Below are 19,922 nucleotides of genomic sequence, written 5' to 3'. Positions count from 1 at the left end.
ATATAATATAATAAAATTATTGTATGCAAGATATAAAATAGCAATTGTAAAAAATGCTACTCAGTATTGCAGAAATGCTATTAATCAAATCAGAGTAATGAGTCCATCATCTGAAATATTTGTCATATTTGTGTGTTGTAAACATTCAGTATCCTCTTCTAGTTACTTTAGAAATATGCAACAATTGATAACTATGATCTCCCTGGAAAACCTTTATTTTTCAAAGAAAAAATTTTAAATTTTTAAAAATTACAGAGTATGTTTCTTGTTTTACAGCTAACTACTGCAATATTCCAAAAAGATATATGAATTTGCACATCCTTATAATATGTCCTTTTTAACAAACATCAACTTTACACTTTCAGAAATGTTTTAGGTGAAAAATATGCTAATTACCCTATTTGCTAGTTACCTAGTGTACATGAGTCAAAGGATATGCTAGTTACCCTATTATGCTAGTTACCAAGTGTACATGGGTCAAAATACATTATATCTACAAATACTGAAGATCTACAATATGTAATATATTGCAATCAAAACATTAAAAACTCAAAACAAAACAGAAGCAAATTACTGCTATGAAGGAAATAACTTAGCAAACTATATCATGTTAATAACTTTCAAAGAATAATTCTCAACAAATGCATTTCCTTTCCTTGGGAAAACCCAAGTTAATATCATACTAAACTTGTCATGTAGACAATGGGTTGAATTACAATCATATATTTGTGTTAGTTCACATATGCATAATAAAATTATTTTAGGCTGAAGGTAGTTTTAAAACTATAAGTATTTTTACAAACCTTTGAAAAAATAATCTTTAAATTACTTTTTGTTGAGCTTTCCACAAGTATTTCTCTTTGTAGGACAGTGTTCATTAAATTTTGTTTTATGGAACAATAATAAAAGATATTCATAGAATAGTAAAATATTTCTTTACCTCCAGTTTATTTCTTGAAGAAGTGGGTTTCCCATGAGAGACAGTTCACGGAGAGAATAGCATCCATCAAACCATTTCATGGCATTTTTAAGATCTATTTAGGAAATAAAACATTATGCAAGGCATCACAAGAAAAATAATATAAAATATCATCTTGTTTAATTGTTACCAGTTAAAGGAAGGCATTTTTACATTTTTTGCATATATAATACATGATTTTTAAAGGAGAATGAATTAGGTTAAGAACATAGACTACTGCAGAATAGCCTCATCATTTAGCATCTATGAAATTAGGCAAACCTTCCTTAAAATCCACATTCACATACAGAGTGAGTATTAAATCAGATAATATTTGTAAAATGTTTACACTGTTTTGTGCCATATCCTAAGCACAAAATCTGGTGATATGAAATGGAAACTAATAACATATGTGATGTGGGAATTAGGGTGGAGCGTCAACCTGATTGTCTTTGGGATCCACCAGGAGGATTCTAGAGCACATAATATATTTCTAGGGTCATAGAAGCATGGCCTCAGGGTCTTGACCCTCACCCTTTTCCTTTTTTGCACTGTTCTCCTGTTCCACAGCTACCAAGAACTAAGGATCTTTGCTCAACTACACACTTTTACTATGATGTTTCTCCCCTGAAGGTGGGCAAGCACGGACTGAATCCCCAGAAACTGTGAGCTAAATTAAAGCTCTTTCAAATTATGGGTGCTGGGTAGTGTGTGCCTGTGATGGAAAACTGATTAATTTAGGTGATAAAACTGAAATGTATCTAAATAGAATTATACATCCCATTATACTTTTAAATGAAGAATAATGTGTAAATCTACAATACATTACAGAGTAACGCATTTGAATTGCCTTCTAATAGAAATCAACCACAATCCGAGGAAAAAAAAATACCTATCATTTGTCTTCAAGTCTGACTTTAAAACTGAAGCTGAAATTTGTGGAGTACAAATCCTGAGAAGATAAATGTGTCCATGTTAGGGATATATGTGTGAGGATCTGCCTCACATCCTTCAGAAAGTGCTGGTGTCACATAGGTTAGATAAGACTGCAAAACCTAGCAAAACCTACACAGGCTGTAGGACTAAGAACTAAACTTGTACAATAACATTCCTGCACCAGTGAAACACACTAGAGCTGTAGTATAGGAAGTATGAGATCTAATGGGACATTTAAGAAATCACCTAAAATGTAGAAAGATTATGCATCAGATATTAAGGCCAGGCAGTGGAGAGGAGCACGAACTAAGAGTTGAAGGCTAGAATGACCTGCCCAAAGAGAGGATAAAACAAGGACTGACAGAACCAAAATTATTCACCACTAAGCTAACTACCTGTCAGAATAAAACTTAAAATCATTTAAAAGAAAATGATATCTAGATTCGCTAGGCTGTATTATCTACAATGTTCCATGTGCAGTTAAAATGTATTAGAAATATAAAGAAATAAGAAAAATAAAACCATTGGTAGTAGAAAAGCTATTAATAGAAGCACATCCCAAAGTAACCCAAATATAAAGCAAATCTTTGATAAAGATGCCAAAGTAATTCAGTGATGAAAAAGTTTATTCAATAAATGTTGGTGGAACAACTGTGTATTTATATGAAAAGATGAACTCAACCCTGTTTTCATCACAAATAAATATTAATTTAAGATGGATTAAAAACCTAACGCTAAAGACTAAATATATAAAGCCTCCTCAAGAAAGTACACACATAAAAGTTGCTTATCAAAGTGGAGAAACATTTATTACAAATTGTGAATACAATACAGAAATTAAATTTCATCAAAATTTTTAAAATTCTGATTTAAATATACTGTTCACAAAATTTGCATGTACAACAAGCTAGGAGAAAAATATTACAAAATACATTATCTGATTAAAAATTTCAGGCAGAATAGATAAAAGAAATTGTCTGAAAACCAAAAAGAAAGAGGTGAATAATCTAAGTTTTAAAATTGTAAGGCACTACAATATATACATCAAAAATATAAATTAGTATTTGCAAAAAAAAAGACTCAATATCTTTATTCATTAATGAAATATAAATTAAAGCCATGGTATGATAATCCAATGATATGAAACTTATAGAGTGGAATAATTGGAACTCATGCATTACTGGTGGCTGTGTAAAAATAATACAATTACTTTGGAAAAGGAATAAATAAATGGATAACAAATTGTTATATATTCATATGGTGGATTACAAGTTAGCAGAAAAAAAGGTCCTAAATAAACAGTATGATAGAATACCATGTGAATACTGAGCAGATAAAGTAAAAAGCTAAAAACTACTGTTTGATCTCCTTAGAATAAAGACAAAATTAACTTATTTTGATAAAGTCAGACTGTGTTCATACTGTGATTGTCTCTATGAGTTAATTAGGAAAATCTTTTGAAGGGGATTAGTTAATTCAATTCATGATGCTTTAATAAACTTAATGGCCATCTATACTTGTTGGGAATCAACAAACTGTAATTTTTTTTGTTACTCACCTTTCATAGGTAAAAGATATGCATCTTAAAGTTAAATCATTAATTTGATGATTGCTTAGGCCTATCACAAAGTTAAAGATAATATTATTTTAAAAGGTAAAAGACAATTTCAAACATTATTCCAGTGTGTTTTATTGTATAGATTTACTGTTAGTAAATACATGTATTCAAATCAGTAACTTACCATATTTGGCATAGAAATTCAAAGTCTATTATATTTAAACAGTTAAATATTATTTTAAACTTACCAGAAAGACAATTATTGCTGATATCTAGTTTTTCCAAAGAAATAAAATGAAAAAGCGGTACAATTTTTGTCAAACTGAAAACAAAAACATAAAATTTATTAAAAATTACAAATGAGCATATTATGAATATAATTGATATGACTGTATAAAATAATTATATAACAGTTATATAATTATACAAAATTATATGCAAAAGTATATAATTGCAATTGTATAGTACAATATAATCATAACATTTACTAACAGTACTTATTAAAAATACCATAATCATAGGAGTCTAAGTAATTCCTACTAAGGAATACTTCTATTCATTTTTACAAAGAAATTGCTATGAAATATTTGCATAATAAGAGATTTTAACTCATGTTAAAGAGAAATTGCCATGGGATTGACAATTTCAGCCACAAACATCATAGATTTTGATGTGTATTTACTATTAAAATTCAAATAAGTGATTTTTGGTTTATTTTTTTTTCTTTCTTTGTATCAAGCTAAAGTTATACAGTTTGTCCGTTGTATTGATTTTCTTCCTTTGGCTCAAGTATGTGACCTGAATCTTTAACATACAAACATACAAAATCACTTTTCAGTAGGATAACTGAGACGATAATTTTGTTTTTAATTTAAAAAATGCTTTGCTTATTAGATTGAAAATATTATAAGTACTAAGTATCCAAAGTTATACTAATTCAAAGTTGAAAATATACACAATGTACAAACAGTAAGCCCAAGGACCACAAACTCATAAAATGCTTTATATTAATATCATACATTTAAATTTAGCAGAAATACACTAATATTTAAAGTTGACACTCATTAGTTATGCATACTAAAATTGTAATAAATGAACTTTCCCATTCTTTTAAAAGTTTGTATCATTTATTGTTAAAATTTTCATTAAGAACTTATATTCAAACAAGATGCATAAATGTTATTGACAATGCGCACGTTCTTGGCACAAAAACTATGAAGAGAAAATGATCCTTAGTTTGAGTTGCGTCTCCAACTAAGATACTCTGCAAAGGAGTGCTGCCTTCCTATAGCTATTGGAAGTTAAAATTAAACCATCTGAATTAAAATTAAATTATCTGAATCTTCAAATAACACAAAACTTCCTTTTCACAAGGTAAAGTCTCATCAAAACTGCAAGTCCTCTAAGTTAATTCCCCTTATAAATGTTGGAATTCCACAACTGCCCAAAAAATGATTCAGCTAGGAATATCTCTGCTACAAAAAAAGTCCTCATTAATTTACAGTTCTATTACCCTTCCTCCTCTTCCTTTCTCCCTCTTTCTCTCTCCCTGTCTCTCTCCTCTCTCCTCTTTTTTCTTTCCCCTATCTCTCCAGTGGTCCTAGCAGTTATTTAACTCTGTGTTTCCATGAATTATCTGTCACTGTTTTTCTTTTTTTAGGAAAAAAAAAAAAGCACCCCTATTACTCTAAGGTCAGAAATCACAGAACATAACACTGACTGAAAAACCCAACAGCCTCTTGGCGTCTGGCACAAAATCAAGCCTCCAGGTGACCTTGACTATTCTCTGTACTATCCTGTTCTGCATTAGTAGAAAGAAGATACTTTTGATAAAAAATTTCGACTAAATAATGAGACTAGAAGGAAATTTCTCTAAATGTTATCAATCCTCAATACTATAATATTACTATTCATATGAAACCTGTACAATACTATCTTCTTTAAAAGAGTTTCAACAGGGCAAGATTTCAAATAACTTAAAAGAGAATGCGAGAAAAATGCTGGTCATTACATTTATGAGTACACTTCATTATTTGTATGTTCCATAATAGTAAAATTTGCTGTCATGTCAGTGGAGGTGGATGGAAGAAAGAAAGGAATGAACAAACGAACAAATGAAGACAGGTGAAGAGAAGAATGGTGGGGAATGAGGAAGGAAATTAAAAAGTTGTGGATATACAGTTATTGGATTTAAATATTTCACTATATTTCTTGTACATTGTGATAATGATGCATTCTGATATCATTATCACAAGAAATTTAAATTCTTCAAGGGAAAGTGTAAATGTATTCCTCAGCAAGAAAATTCTTTGTGTTATAACTTTAATATATTTCTAATACCAAATCTTTGCCCTTCTCCTGAAAAGAATTTGAAAGACTAATAGCTAATGGCATACTAAATCTTCCGGATGTACTCATTTCTCCTCTTTCTTTTAGAATACGGTATCTCTTATTTCTAAATATTATTTAGTTATTTGGTAAATGATTAAGATAGAAAATTAAAATAACCAATAAAGTTTTAAGATTAAAAAAGACTATAAAAATTCCTTTTACAAAAATCAACCTAAGCAATATCTGCTATGACCAAATATTTTCGTAGGATAATAAAATTTTATCTTTTTTTTGGAACTATGCTTTCTTTAAGAAGCTACTTTTTCTTAAAAACTAACTGGCTATATTCACCTTTATGACTATTCATTATAAGAAGGTAGAAACCTAATCATAGAATCCCTTTTTTTCAACCTCTAAAACTTTTCCTTTTACTGACATTCTGTGTATATTTTTTCCAAGAAAATTTAAACCAGAAAGATAAAGGACATTAGCGAAAACCTAATACCACTTGACCTTGTCACATTAGCCCTGGGCATTAAAAAGATATAAATTTCAAAGACGACAAAAAGCAAAAGATTTGTACATTGAACAGCCAATGGGTAATAGTTTCCATTTTCTGCTCCTAGAAAAGCTTAAGAAGCCAGAGAGTCTTCTGGTTAGAACTTGGCTGAGTCAAACTTAAAACAGTGACATGTCCTAATGAAAATCTAAAACAGAAGTCAGGATGAAACAAGCATTTCAAACAATACGTACTAAATATCATTCTTTATATGTATTCCATTTGTTGGGAGGAAAAGCATATGGATGTATAATTTCTTCCTTGTGATGAAAACATTTACCAAAAATTAAAAGAAAAATATATACAATTTAAAAACCATGCTAACCACAAATCCAAACACACACACACACACACACACACACACACACCCTCATATTTCTATATATACACATATATAAAATTCTCAGGTTTTAAAAATGTATCCATATATATTTTCTGCTTTGATTATCATTAAAAACAGGGTAGGTAGGAATTATTATACATTCTACATGTTTGTGTGTGTCGGGGGTCAGGTTCAGAGAGTGAGGAATAAATGGCTCAACATCAGTGGACGGGTTAGAGAGATTCAAAATACAAACTCAGACCTGCTGATTCTGAGTTTTATCATATATAGTTCTGAAACAACACATATAAAATTGTGATGTGAGGTGACACATTTCCACAGTTAATGGTATTCATTCTTTTGTAAAAAAAAATCCTAAGGTTGAAGATTACATTGAAAATAAGGTGCTAGGAAATGGTTTTACTATTTGCTCATTCCATCAATTACATTTCCATGCTAAGGGCTCGAGTCTTTTCTCTTCATCTCAGAAACAGGCAAAGAACTTTGAAAAACTTAAAAAGGTCATCTTCAAAATTAATGACAGTATTATTTAAATTTTCAAAATGGCATATACTATATCATAAATCATTTTTAGTGATAAGCTTAACAATTAAGTACTATATTTTGAAGAGTTTTTAGAATAAGTAATATACCACTCATTTTTAGATCTCTGAATGATATGTCAATATTCAAATGCTATAAGGTTAGGCAAACAAAAATTATAAATAGGGCTCATTTAAATTAATTATCCAAATTATCACTGTTAATTATAAAACAATCCTTTAGCTTAACTACCGTTACGTCATATTGATATGTATGTGTCATAAGAGAATAAAAGATCATCACTAAGTCCTAACTGTAATTTCTAGAAATAGAATATTTCTTTGATCACTTAAATCATCTAATGAAAGTAAAGGCATTAAAGAAAAATTCTAATCTCTTTAAATATTTTTCTGATCTTTAATGTGGCTTGATAGTAACTTCTATAAAATACACTAGATGTATCAATTCCTGATTTACTGCATATGTCCAAAATGTAGCTCAGTACATTATTTTGAAACTGTATTTCTCACTTGAAGAGCACTATGAAAACATCAGAAGGGTTTGTGGTCCAAAATCCTCACACAATATTATCTAATGGAACTGGCTTTAAAGCCCAACCAAAATCCTTTAAAATAAATAAATTTTCATTTTAGCTTTCACTGAAACAATGTGAAGGGATTTTTGAATACAGATTCAGTACAGTTGTCAAACTTTAACAGATGGAGGTTAAATCTTTTAGTAGGTACATGCTCGAATGATGAGCACTGTTATGACAGAGATCAAGAGTTTTATATGTATTTTGGAAAAAATATACATTAGTTTGGTTATCCATATTCACTTGCTTGGTAGCACTGGATAGCTCAAAACTAATTTCTTGTTAAAATGTGATTCCTTTACCCTACTCTGTGTGCCTTTCATGAGCAAATTAATCCTATTACAATGAACAGGGCTCAATGAAATATTAAGCAGAAAAAGAAGGACACATATTTTACTCCCGTTGTGGTTTTAGACAGTGATTCTCTATAAAGGTCCAGATGTTTGGTGTTCTCAAATGAATCTTCTGAGGCAGGTACCTATTTCATTTAATGTTAAGACATTTTTACGTGTTATTTTATATCCTTGGGGAAATCAAATTTCAATCCATCTTAACAGTTACAAAAAGACATGCAAGCTGAGACCAGATTAAAAATCATTCTTTCAGGGCTTAATAAGGACCATTTGAGAGAATGAGACATCCTTCTGAACTAAATTAGCTACCTCCTGTATTTTCCACAGACCATTCCTTACAAATATAAACAAACTTGCCCTTTGAGATTTTGACATATGTATCTTTAAGAAAAAAAAAATGCAAATATATTATAAATTAAAATTTTGCTAAAATAGTATGGAAATCCATCACTTTAAATTTTGAAATTCTATGAAGTATTTTTATAATTTAGGTACTAATTATTTTTTTATATTCGCTCACTGAATTCCTGGAGGTACCCAAACTTTCCTACTTATTTATGAGCACCACACATTTATTTTAAGTAATAATTGTTTGCATTTATTTTTCAGTAAAGTATATATTACCTGTTCTGAGAGATAGTCAGATTTTGTAGTAAAGGCAGCCAATATGAAGAAAATCCTTCCACAGTTGATATACTGTTATCATCCAAATGTAATTCTCTTAGTAGAACATGATTTCCCAAGGATGGAAGCTAAATTTCAATATAGTTCATTAGTTTATATTTTGTCAGCTAACTAAATTTAAAATTATAAAACCCGCCAAAACTTACAACAGATAGATTGTGCTAAACTGTAAATCATTAGAGTACAATGTTGTAACAATTTTAGTAGGAATAAAATTTCCAGTGATTAACTTCACAATTTCTAATATTCTTTATCAAAGGTATTTCATGATAAGTGAAATTATATCTTAATAGATAAATTTAGTTCAAATTATATACCTTAATAAATCTAAAATGTTATGATTTATTGTATTTCAGTACTATGATAAAATAACTTTAAATTAGATTCATAAAACATTGCAACTATTGATCATTTTTAGGTAAAGTAAAATATAAAAGAATTAAAAATAAATTAGACATCAAATACATCTTACTGGTAAAAAAACATTTAAAATTGCCCTTTAATGCGTGGTTGATAGTTCTATCAAAAAATGTTACATTCACCCAGACAAATTAATTTAAGACAATTACCTTACTTAGATAATTTCCCTGTAACTTCAATACTTGAAGCAATCCACAATTTTCAATGCCCTCAACATCAGTAAGATTATTATATGAGCAATCCAAATATATAATGGTAGGTGTATCACAAAGACCTTTTGTACTAATTAATTGATTGTGGTCCACAATTAGTTGCTGAAGATTTTTCAAAGATTCTAAACCACCTGAAAGAAAACTTTTTTTCAGATCATGTGCATTATACATTCTCCTCCACATGTTTTATTATTTAACTATCATCTGAGGGATATATCTTTTAACATTGTAGCTATATGTCAACTTAAAACTGAATAAAATACTTAAAGGTGTACTTAAATATGCTGAAATCTGAATTTTAAAAAATAGAAGAAGGAAGAGAGATAATCTGAGAGAATTTTCTATTAACTTACTTGGAGAGGAAAATGCATCTGTGATACCTTTCAAGGGTCACCCAAGGTCGGGGGGAAAAAACACGAATAAACATTAGGTTACACAATGAGGAAAGGTAAAGATTTTGGCTGAGGAAGCTTAAAGGAAATGGTGGACAAAGCAAGAGAACAATTGGAAAAGGAAAACAGAAAAGGAAAACAATTCTGTGCATGAGAGATCAACAAGAACAAACATAAAATGACACAAACATTTTAGTGAAGAAAGGCAGTTTCTAGTAAATTACAGATAGTCAGCAAATGCAGTCAGGCAGAGCTTGCAAAGGAATAAGACCAGGTCAGTGGCGCTCTGGTGGTGAAGCAGCTGAAAACTTTGCTGGAGGAATGAATGGAGTAATCAGGATGAAAGCTACAAAGCAGTGGAAGGGCAAAAATTGAAATAAGACTGCTTTTTAGATTTTGTTAGAGGAAAGAAGTTTCCCAAAATCCTTAAAATGACCTACAAAGCTATATGATTTCTCTCTGGCTATCACTCTTAGTTTATCCTCTACCACTGTTTCCTTCTGTCAGTTCTTTTTAACATGCTGGTCTCTTGTTGTTCCTGAAATCCGCCACACCTAAGGGATGCCATACATAAGGCACACACAGTCACTGTGTGGCATGTCAGTATCTGAGCCAATATCAAACATAAAGAGAGTGCTTTATTGTCCATGATTATACAGAAAAGCTAAAATTATTTTATTAAACAATCTGGTGGAATAACTATAATTTCCAAACCTTAGACTTTTGAAGAATGTTTGACCTAGCATTTCTACTTCTGCAAGTATTGATCCATTACATAGTTATACACAAATATACACTAATATATAAAAATATCCCTTACCATGTTATTTGAATGGAAAGAAATTAAGATAAGTTAAATGTTCATCAATAAAGACTTAAATAGATTGTGAGGTATCTCTAAAATGAACATACATTAATCTTCAATATATAGAAGAATTGACATGGAAGGATATCCAGGATATGTTAGTCTATGCAAACCAATACAGGTTTTCACCTATTGAGTAAATCTAAATCTCAACATAGGTACTTGAATCTGAATCTATGCATGTATAATTGTGTTGCATAGGAAAAGATCTGGATTGATTCATACGTTAACTGTTCACCATGATAAACCCTGTAGGAGAAAAGAGAAAAAAGGTGGACAGACAGATAAAATCTCACAGCTTAAACTCTTTACATTTCTATTTTACAAGTTTTCAAATTAGAATGAACTCTTTACTTTTTTAAGCAATATATTTGAGGGAAAAAAAAGTAAATATCAAAAAGAATGGTTATTTTGTATTTACGTGGACCTCTGGTCTTTACTTTGAGCATCGCTTCCTGCTCCAGAGGGGAAGATGGTGCACTATTCAGCCTCCTGGAAAAGCTTGTCACACTGGCTTTCCTGATATGAACTTAACTGTTCACATCATCAGAGGAGCTCAGGATGGCTGTGATACTTTTCAGGGAAACTCTAGTCCTTACTATGAGTGTCACTTCCTGGCTCCAGTGCAGACCTCTCAACCTGTTGGCACAGATCCTTCATCCTGCTGCACAGACTTTCTAGCTTCTTCTATCATTGACCTTAGGGCCTTCCTAGTGCATATCCACGAAGCAGACTTGCATGAAGCACTGTCATGGGCTCTAGGTCTTCAGCTAGACTAATGCAGGACACTGCTGTGTGATCCAGGCCCTCAGCTGGATTCTTTGGGTCTTTAGTGTGTGGACAGACTTCCTGCACTCTATTGAACTTGACTCTTTAGTGACTATTCTAAAATAATCCTATAGATTATGTGTCCTGTATTGTTTTCTTTGTAAACTCTGAGTACAATAGTCAGTCTAATGACAAAATTAAAGAAAATTATACACAATGCAGAACTGAGGTCCACCCACAACCACATGAATATGTTCAGAAGTCAATCTTTTGGCTTTCTCGAGCCATAGGAGGATGCCCATCCTCATCAACAGTTCAACTGCAAGTTTCCAAGGGACTCTGGGCCAGAACCACTCAGCCAAGCCACTCCTAGATTTCTGATGCATAGAAAATGTGGGGTAATACATGTTTGTTGTTCTAAGTTAAATTTCCCATAACACAATATATCTTAAACACAATGGAGTAATGATCACAAAGTACTGAGTGAAAGTGTGTTCTACAAACAGAAGGTACAGCCAAAGCTCTCATCCAACGATGAATACCACTGAGACACACTGTAGGATGTTAAAGAAGTCAAGAAAATCATACTAACTTTGAAACATTGGACTTATAAAAGACCTAATGAATTACATAATCCAGACAAGCAAGAACTGTCCAGCATAAATACAATGATTCTCCAAATACTTTCAATCTGAAGTTCATTGAATCCACAGATATAGAACTCACAGATATGATGGAAGACAAACTGTACTCTCATATTTTGAATTCTCCAACTCTGCATAAAGACCCTGAGTCACAGTAAGAGGAAGGGGCACATTAAATCTAAACAGACTGTGTCCTAAGATTACCACAGATAGTAATATGAGATTAAACTAATAGAAACAACAGACAAAAAAGAAAATTTTTGAAGAGAAAAAAAACTATCTTTGAAAGTCAACAGTTAGACTGATGTGTATCAACCCAAGGAAAACCTACAAAAATGGAATACATTCACAAATAGAAATTGTATTCCAAATGTTAATTCAATATTATATATAATATATAAATATATAATAGTATTAGTATATATATTAGTATATATTAGTATATAATATGTAGCATATATTATATAATATATACTACATATACTATACATAGCATTGACTTAAATTTATGTATATGTGTTTGCATGTACACACATGTGTGCATTAAAAATATTAAACAAAAAATCTTCATGAACAGACTTCATCAAAGGAAACACTAATACATATTCTTTAAGTAAAAGGGACACTGTAGATGAGAGATAAAGTAAAAAGCAATAAAAAGGCTATACTTTATTGCTACTTAAAAATACTACCATGTTCATTAGGACCACCAAGGGAAGTATTTCCCTAAAGTTTAGCCATTTAAGCACTCTGAGACCTCTGCAACCATGGTCCTGGAGGCAAGGCTACTGTTTGAGCTGGGAGAAGATTTGGCATCATCTGTTTGGTACTGAATTTTCAGGCTACAGAATGCAAGAGCTGTGAGTTGATAGAGGTTTCTATACAGATTTCAAAGAAAGGCCTGGGAGGCTGAGCCATGTGTCTGGAGATGGTGTTGCATGCAGCTGCAAAAGTGAAGCTCAATATCACTAGCCATCAGAGAAATTAAAATCAAAACCATCAACATACAATCTTACTCAAGTCAGAATGGTCAAAAAAGGAAAAAAAAAAACTACAAGTGCACAAATAAGAGAACTTTCATATATTGCTGTGAGGAATGTGAATTGTTATAACCAATACAGAAAACCCTATAAAAATTTATTTTAAAAAAACCCAACATTCAACTTGTATCAGATCCAATAATTATACTTTGGGGTATATATTCAAATGAAATGGAATCAACATATCAAAGAGATGCCATACCTAGTCTTCTATGTTATTTGCATTTTTTTCCTATATGTACTTAAGCACTTTTCGCATGGAACTAACCAAGTTTGTTTGGTGAATGGATAAAAGAATATATATATATTAAGCATAATATATTATTCATCCAGAAAAAACAGTAAAGTACTATCATTTCCAGCAAAATGGAAGTAGAAGGCGTTACAGTGAAGTCATCCAAACATAGGAAGAAAAGTAGCATGTAATCTCATTTATATGAAGAAGCTAAAAAAGTTGATCTCATAGGGAAAAAAGGAGAAACTAGAAAGGGTTAATGGGGGTTTGGGATAGAGGTTTGTTGAAGTAGAGGTTGCAATTATAGTTAAGAAGAAATTTTAGCATTCTACAGCACAGTCAGATGACTTTAGCTTATAAAAACCTATATTAATTGCATGGAGAACTAGAAAATTTCAAAGACTTCAATACAAAGAAATGATAAATTGTAAAGGAGATAGAAATATTAAATACACTGAGTGATCACTATACATTTTTACAGGTATTATATTTTCATACTGTACCTCAATAATATATATGATTATGTGTCAATTAAGAAGAAAAAAAAATTGAGTACTCTCAAAGAGTAGGGACAGGGTATGTGAACACTAAGCCAGTGGTTCACAAAGTGTGGCTTGAGAAGCCCAAGAGATACTCTTAAGATTGCTTCAGGTGTCTTAGTTACTTTTCTCTTGTTGCTGAGACAAAATACCTGACACCTAAAGTTAAAGGAAGAAAGGTTTATTTGGTTCACAGTTTATAGAGGATTCAGTCCATAACCAGTTGGCTCCAAGGCAGGGTGGCACAGCAGACAGTCATCACAGAGAAGAAACAGTTCATAGCAGGCAGAAGGTAACAAAGCTATAAGGATGACCACAGCTCTTTCTATCCCTTATATCCTATCCAGGCTACTTATGGTGGATAGCACTCTCACCCTTAATCCTGGTGCCCTTGATCCTAGCATCGTACCATGATTCAATCCCACGGTCACATATTTTAGAATCAAGCCACCTCTGAAAATTCCCCATCTATGACTGCATGAGCCATTGGGGGCATATCTAGACACAAGCTGTAACATTCCACGCCTGCCCAACCCAAAGATTCATGCATATTTCTTTAGGCTAAAGGCATTTCATCCATCTCGAAGAGTTGCCAAAGTCCTAACAGTTTCAGCATTGCTGAAAAGTCCACATCCAAAGTCTCTGAGATTTGAGGCAAACTCTTAGCTGAGAGCCCCTGGACAAATGAAAGTTAAACACTTCCAACATTCAATGACACAAGACAAACATTTCCATTCCAAAAGCTACAAACTGGGTTATATCAAGGAATGGGAATAAAGTAGTCCACAACCTAGCAAGTAAACATTAAATCCCACAGTTCCACTTCCAGCATCCCCTGCAATCTGTGGCAAGTTGTGACCTCCAAAGGACTTGGGTGGCTCTGCCTCTAAGGTACTTCTGGTGGTTGTAGCTCCCATGGCTTCTCTCTTGGGCTTGCTCTGCTCCCTCCTTGCAGTTTTCCTCAGATGATCCACGTTCCTGGCTTCTCCAAACTTCTGGGGTCTCCACCACACCTTCAGATTCACACTCATAGCTTCACATGCTGCTCTCTCAGGGACACACTGCCTGGCCTCTTGGTCTTCCTCTGAAATCTGGGTGAAAGCATTCCTGACACCACAGTTCCTGCATTCTGCATGCACGTAAAACCAGTGCCACTTGGATGAAGCCAAGCTTTGCTGCCAGCTGGAGCAGCAGCTACGCTTATTTTTCTTTTGGTTGTAGGGGTCCAGTGCCTATGAGCCAAACCACAAGGAGCAACTTTCCTAGGCCACTGCCATTCTGGAACATAGGGCTCTGGAGCTCTCTCTCAAAGCAGTCTTTCACTTTTGTAATTTTGTGGCTACAAAGGGTGGAGTCCTGCTTCTTCTTATGATGCCTTCAGACCATTTTTCTTATTCTCAAGTTTCTCCTCAACAATCAATATCTCTTTTGCTCTATCTTTGAAGTCCACTGCTTTACTGGAACTTCCTTTCTGGCCAAACTCACAATGTTTTAAATCATTCTTCTGGGCTCTTTGCTCTTGATTCTCAAAATAAATCTGGCTAACAGCCTCTCAGTATAGCTATGCCTTGGCCTCAACATTAGAGTGCCTTGAAATTTTTTTTTTTTTGCAAGATTAATTAGTCCACCACCCTTAATCTTAGTCTCAGGCAAAGTCTTTGGACATGAGCAACATGCAGACAAACTTTCTGCCAAGCTATAGCACACATCATCTGGAGTCCAACAACCAATGCAGTTCTTCTTCCCAGCAGAAACCTCCCAAGCCTGGTCTTTACTGGCATTATTTTATGTCAGCATTCTGGTCTGATGAGCTCTGACCAGAATCTCCCATCAAGTACAGCCTAAAGAATTCCAATTCTACTTTTTCAGCCAGTATCTCTAACCTTTTCCAAACTCTTCCCACAAGTCAGCTCCAAAAGCTTCTAAGCCATATGGCCAGGTACAGTCACAGCAACAATCCAACTTCCAGTACCAAATTCTGTATTAGTTACTTTTTTCTTGTTGTTGAGACAAAACAACTGACACCCAGAGTTAAAGGTGAAAAAGGTTTATTTAGCTCACAGTTTGTAGAAATGTCAGCCCATAACTGGCTGGCTCCAAGGCAGGGTGACACAGCAGGCAGTCATCTCAAATGAGAAACAGTTTGTGGCAAGCAAAAGAGAACAAAGCAACAAGGATGACCACAGCTCTTTCTATCCTTTGTATCCTATCCAGGCTACTTAGGGTGGGTAGGGCTCTCACCCTTAATCCTAGTGCCCTCGATCCTAGCATCACACCATAAATCAATCCAGCATCACCCATTCTAGATCCAGCCACCTCTGAAAAGCCCCATCCATGACTGCTGCATGGGGCTTTTTGGGGCATGGGCATCTAGACACAAGCCATAACGTAAGTTGAAAGCTATTTTCACAAACCTATCAGATATGATTTGCCTTTTACAGTCTCATTTAAGAGTACAGTAGGGTTTCCACAGGCTATCTTAATTGTGATACTGTAGCAAATTGAATGTTAAGGAAAACAGGAGAATCCAGTTGTCTACTGTTAAGTCAGAGACTTAAAAACATGTGAATAATGTATCTCATTTCACTCTATCATTTTGTTTAGAAACTGCAAATATTTGCAACTGTTATAACTGCCAGTGTTGCATTACTGTAAATATAAAGGAATTCATCTGTAATCATGAAAGTCATTTATTTAACTTTTCTCCATGACTATTCTAACATTATCAGTATTACATATAATCACCAGGCAGCATGGTGTAATGAGAAATAAATACGCTCTGCGTTCTGCCATTATAAGTTTCAATAAAACCAGCTATGTGAATGTAGGCAAGTTCGGTGACTTCCTAATGCCTTAGTTTCTTATTTGTGGAGTGACTAAGAGGATAAAAAATAATATTTTAAAGCATTTTGAATAGCAGTTTCATGTAACAGACACTAAAAATAGTAGCTAATATTGTTTCCTAAAATGATTTACAATAGAACAAAGAATTCAAAAACTGTAAATTTGTGGTGACCAAAAATGGACTCAGAGGGGCTGGGGATTTAGCTCAGCGGCAAAAGCGCCTGCCTGGCAAGCGCAAGGTCGTGAGTTCGGTTCCCGGTACCGGAGAAAAAAAAAAAAAAAACAAAAATGGACTCAGAGAGAGATACTGAAGCCATAATTTAAGGACGGGTAAGACATTACTATTCACTGAAAAATTTTATGCACAATTGATTAAACAGTCATTTGACACAATGCTTTTGGGTCAAAGAAGGGACAAAGATAGGAAGAAAGTTAAGAGTGCTTACCCTTCTTCTTTAAATTTTATAAATTCTTTATTATCAAATGAAATATGAGAACAAAGCAAAATAAACTTACAGTAGGCTTTCCTGTAATATACTATTACATCTTTAACACCTCTAAGAAAAATACATGATTTCTCTTCCATTTCACTATCCAAAGGAAAACAACAAATAGCCACAAAATATTCAAAAGCTCTTTCCAAAAAATTAAATGCAATGATAAATATGAAGGTTTCTTTTGAATATTCTTGAGTTTATTGTATAAATAATTTTAAAAACTCTTAAAGTTCTTAGGTTCCACAAAGTAAAATGCAAGCCAAGTGGCTCCTAGCCCATAGAAAAATTAGTATGTGAATATACTTGTCATAAATATCAATTTCACAGAATTCTTCCAAAAAAAAATCAGGCCCATGGTATAATAAAACATTGCTGCCACATGGAAGAAACTCCTGTAAAGAACAGCAAAACTAAAATACTAAAACCGCAGCAGAAGTTTTCACTAAATAAGGGTTTGGTGGTCCACCGCCTTTAGCTGCTCATCAATTGCTGTGTCTGACAGTTTTTCTTCGGTATATACAGACATGCTGAATTGCATTTAAGATTTTTACTTTCAATGCAAAAGTCCTTTGGAATTATACAGGCAATTAAGAAACGTGAATACTAAAGCAGGAATCAAGAAAGTTGGACTCTAGCCACAGTCTGCCATGAGTAAAATGAAATCTTTCTGGGTCTGCCTTTTCATCTGTAAACTAAGGAACCTCTAACTAGTCATTCTGCAAAATCGCTCTGTATTCTTTTCAAAAGGTAAATTAGCACCACCTAGTGGACTCTTAAAAGTAAGTGACTATATCATAGTAAAACAAAAACATTTCTAGAAGCAAAATGTCTACAGCTTTGTTTTACTTTTTTTTTCAGCCAATGATTAATATATAACACTTGGAGGAAATGATTAATTCAGGCATATTTCATCTATGAGCTGTGATGCAGTAATCAAGCTTAGGTGAAAACGGTATTTCAGTATCTTTTTTTTTCTACTGTTAGTCGTGATTTTTTTTTTTAATTTTAAAGAGAAAAGAAAACAAAATAACAACAACCAAGACAGAAACAAAACAACATAAAAACAAAAATGATACAAAATTTCAAAACTAGGTGATAGGAAGTTAACAGTGGTTGTGTATAATCGTGTCATTTTTCTAATGACACGATTATACATATGAACATATGTAAAACCTGGGAAATAAAGCAGCACAAAAAGATTATCAGTACTCTCCAGTTATGTGGAAAAAACTTACCTATTACTATATTTTATCCAGTTGCATTTTTTCTGTAGTTAAATATTACAAAACAATTTTTGTCGTACAACATAGAAGTTTTTCAAAACTATTTTTCCTCAAAATGTTTCTGGTAAAAAGTCAACATAATCCAACATGAAAATGAGAAAAATGAAGAAAACTAAATTATGAATTATTTATTTTTCATTTGCTTTGAATATTCTTTTAATGAAACTAATTCAAAATTTTAACTCATGTCTGGTGAGTTCATTCCAAACTTGGCTACCCAGAAAGCTGAGGCGGTAGATCTCTCTCAAATTCAAGGGCAGCTTGGGAAGTTTAGGGAGACTGTAGGTCAAAAAACAAAGTCCACTGAAGAATTATTTCTCCATATTTCATGCAGAGAACATAAGTTTTACTAATTTTTCCTTAACCTATGGGAAATTTCAGGTACACAGAGCATTAAATATGATAATGCTATCATTACAAAGCTGCAGTTCACCCAAATTAAGCCAAATCACAAAATCCCAAATTTAAATTAATAAAAACTATATGAAAATCTCCTGTCTGATTAGCATAAATCCATCTTTAAATCATCATTCTAAAGTGAACTTGAGATGAAGCCTATTAATTTGTGCACAATATGCACAAGTAACTATAGACTGTATCAAAATATTCTCTAATAAAAAACTGGTCTCCAAAACAGACAAATTAGATAACACAATTTGCCTGAAAATACTATATATTATTATTTCTTTACTTAATTGACCAAAAAATAATCTGTACTTCAGAATGTTGGTATCATACAGTTTCTATACTGAGTTAATTTTTATTAATATTTCAACTAAGACTACTAACAATAAAAACCATCTTTCCATAACCACAGCATGTAATGTGTTCACTATAGACAGGAACAATAAAAAGCTATTAACTTTGTAACTTTTAACTTACAGAATCAAAACTTAAACTATTCTACAAAAGGGTTCTACAAAAAGTACGTTATTTGAAATTAACTATAAATATTTCACACTGTCTCTATATTTACATTTATATAGTTTATTTCTTATTAATTAATTTTAACTTCAATAAGTTGTCCTCAACTGATTGACAGTCATTATTCTCATTCTGTATTAAATGCAATAAATCAATGAAATAAAAATATTCATTAATATTTTCTAAGGAAAAGACTAGAGCTAACATTGCATATTAAATGCAATGACTAACTCAGTAAAAATTAGGAACAAGTTAAATTTAAAATAACATATAAAATATTCTAGTGTTGCTTCCAACTTTATTTCAACTCCTGAAGAATTATTTCACCTTGGAATAGAACCATATTAACTTATAAACACAAATCTATCTTTGTGCCCCTTCGTGAAAGCTCTTAGCATCAATATATCACTGAAAGACAAA

The 19,922-nt window shown here is 32.5% G+C and overlaps 1 protein-coding gene across 11 annotated transcripts in view; it reads right to left on the bottom strand.

Moving 5' to 3' along the window:
• The window catches only part of Lrriq1 (leucine-rich repeats and IQ motif containing 1), a 241,049-nt gene that overhangs the window by 172,189 nt on the left and 48,938 nt on the right, over positions 1-19,922 (bottom strand). For all 11 annotated transcript variants that reach the window (XM_013518073.1, XM_013518086.1, XM_013518087.1 and 8 more), the window contains exons 11-14: positions 9,409-9,602; positions 8,780-8,907; positions 3,701-3,774; positions 941-1,034 (exon numbers count right to left, since the gene is read on the bottom strand). In XM_013518073.1, coding sequence (XP_013373527.1) covers positions 941-1,034; positions 3,701-3,774; positions 8,780-8,907; positions 9,409-9,602 — 490 coding nt within the window. The remainder of the gene's footprint in view (positions 1-940; positions 1,035-3,700; positions 3,775-8,779; positions 8,908-9,408; positions 9,603-19,922) is intronic.

Source organism: Chinchilla lanigera, unplaced genomic scaffold (genome assembly GCF_000276665.1).
Source record: "Chinchilla lanigera isolate Chin_1 unplaced genomic scaffold, ChiLan1.0 scaffold00004, whole genome shotgun sequence".
NCBI lineage: Eukaryota > Metazoa > Chordata > Mammalia > Rodentia > Chinchillidae > Chinchilla > Chinchilla lanigera.
The sequence above is the reverse complement of the archived record's forward strand: the minus strand, read 5'-3'. Positions and strand labels throughout refer to the sequence as shown.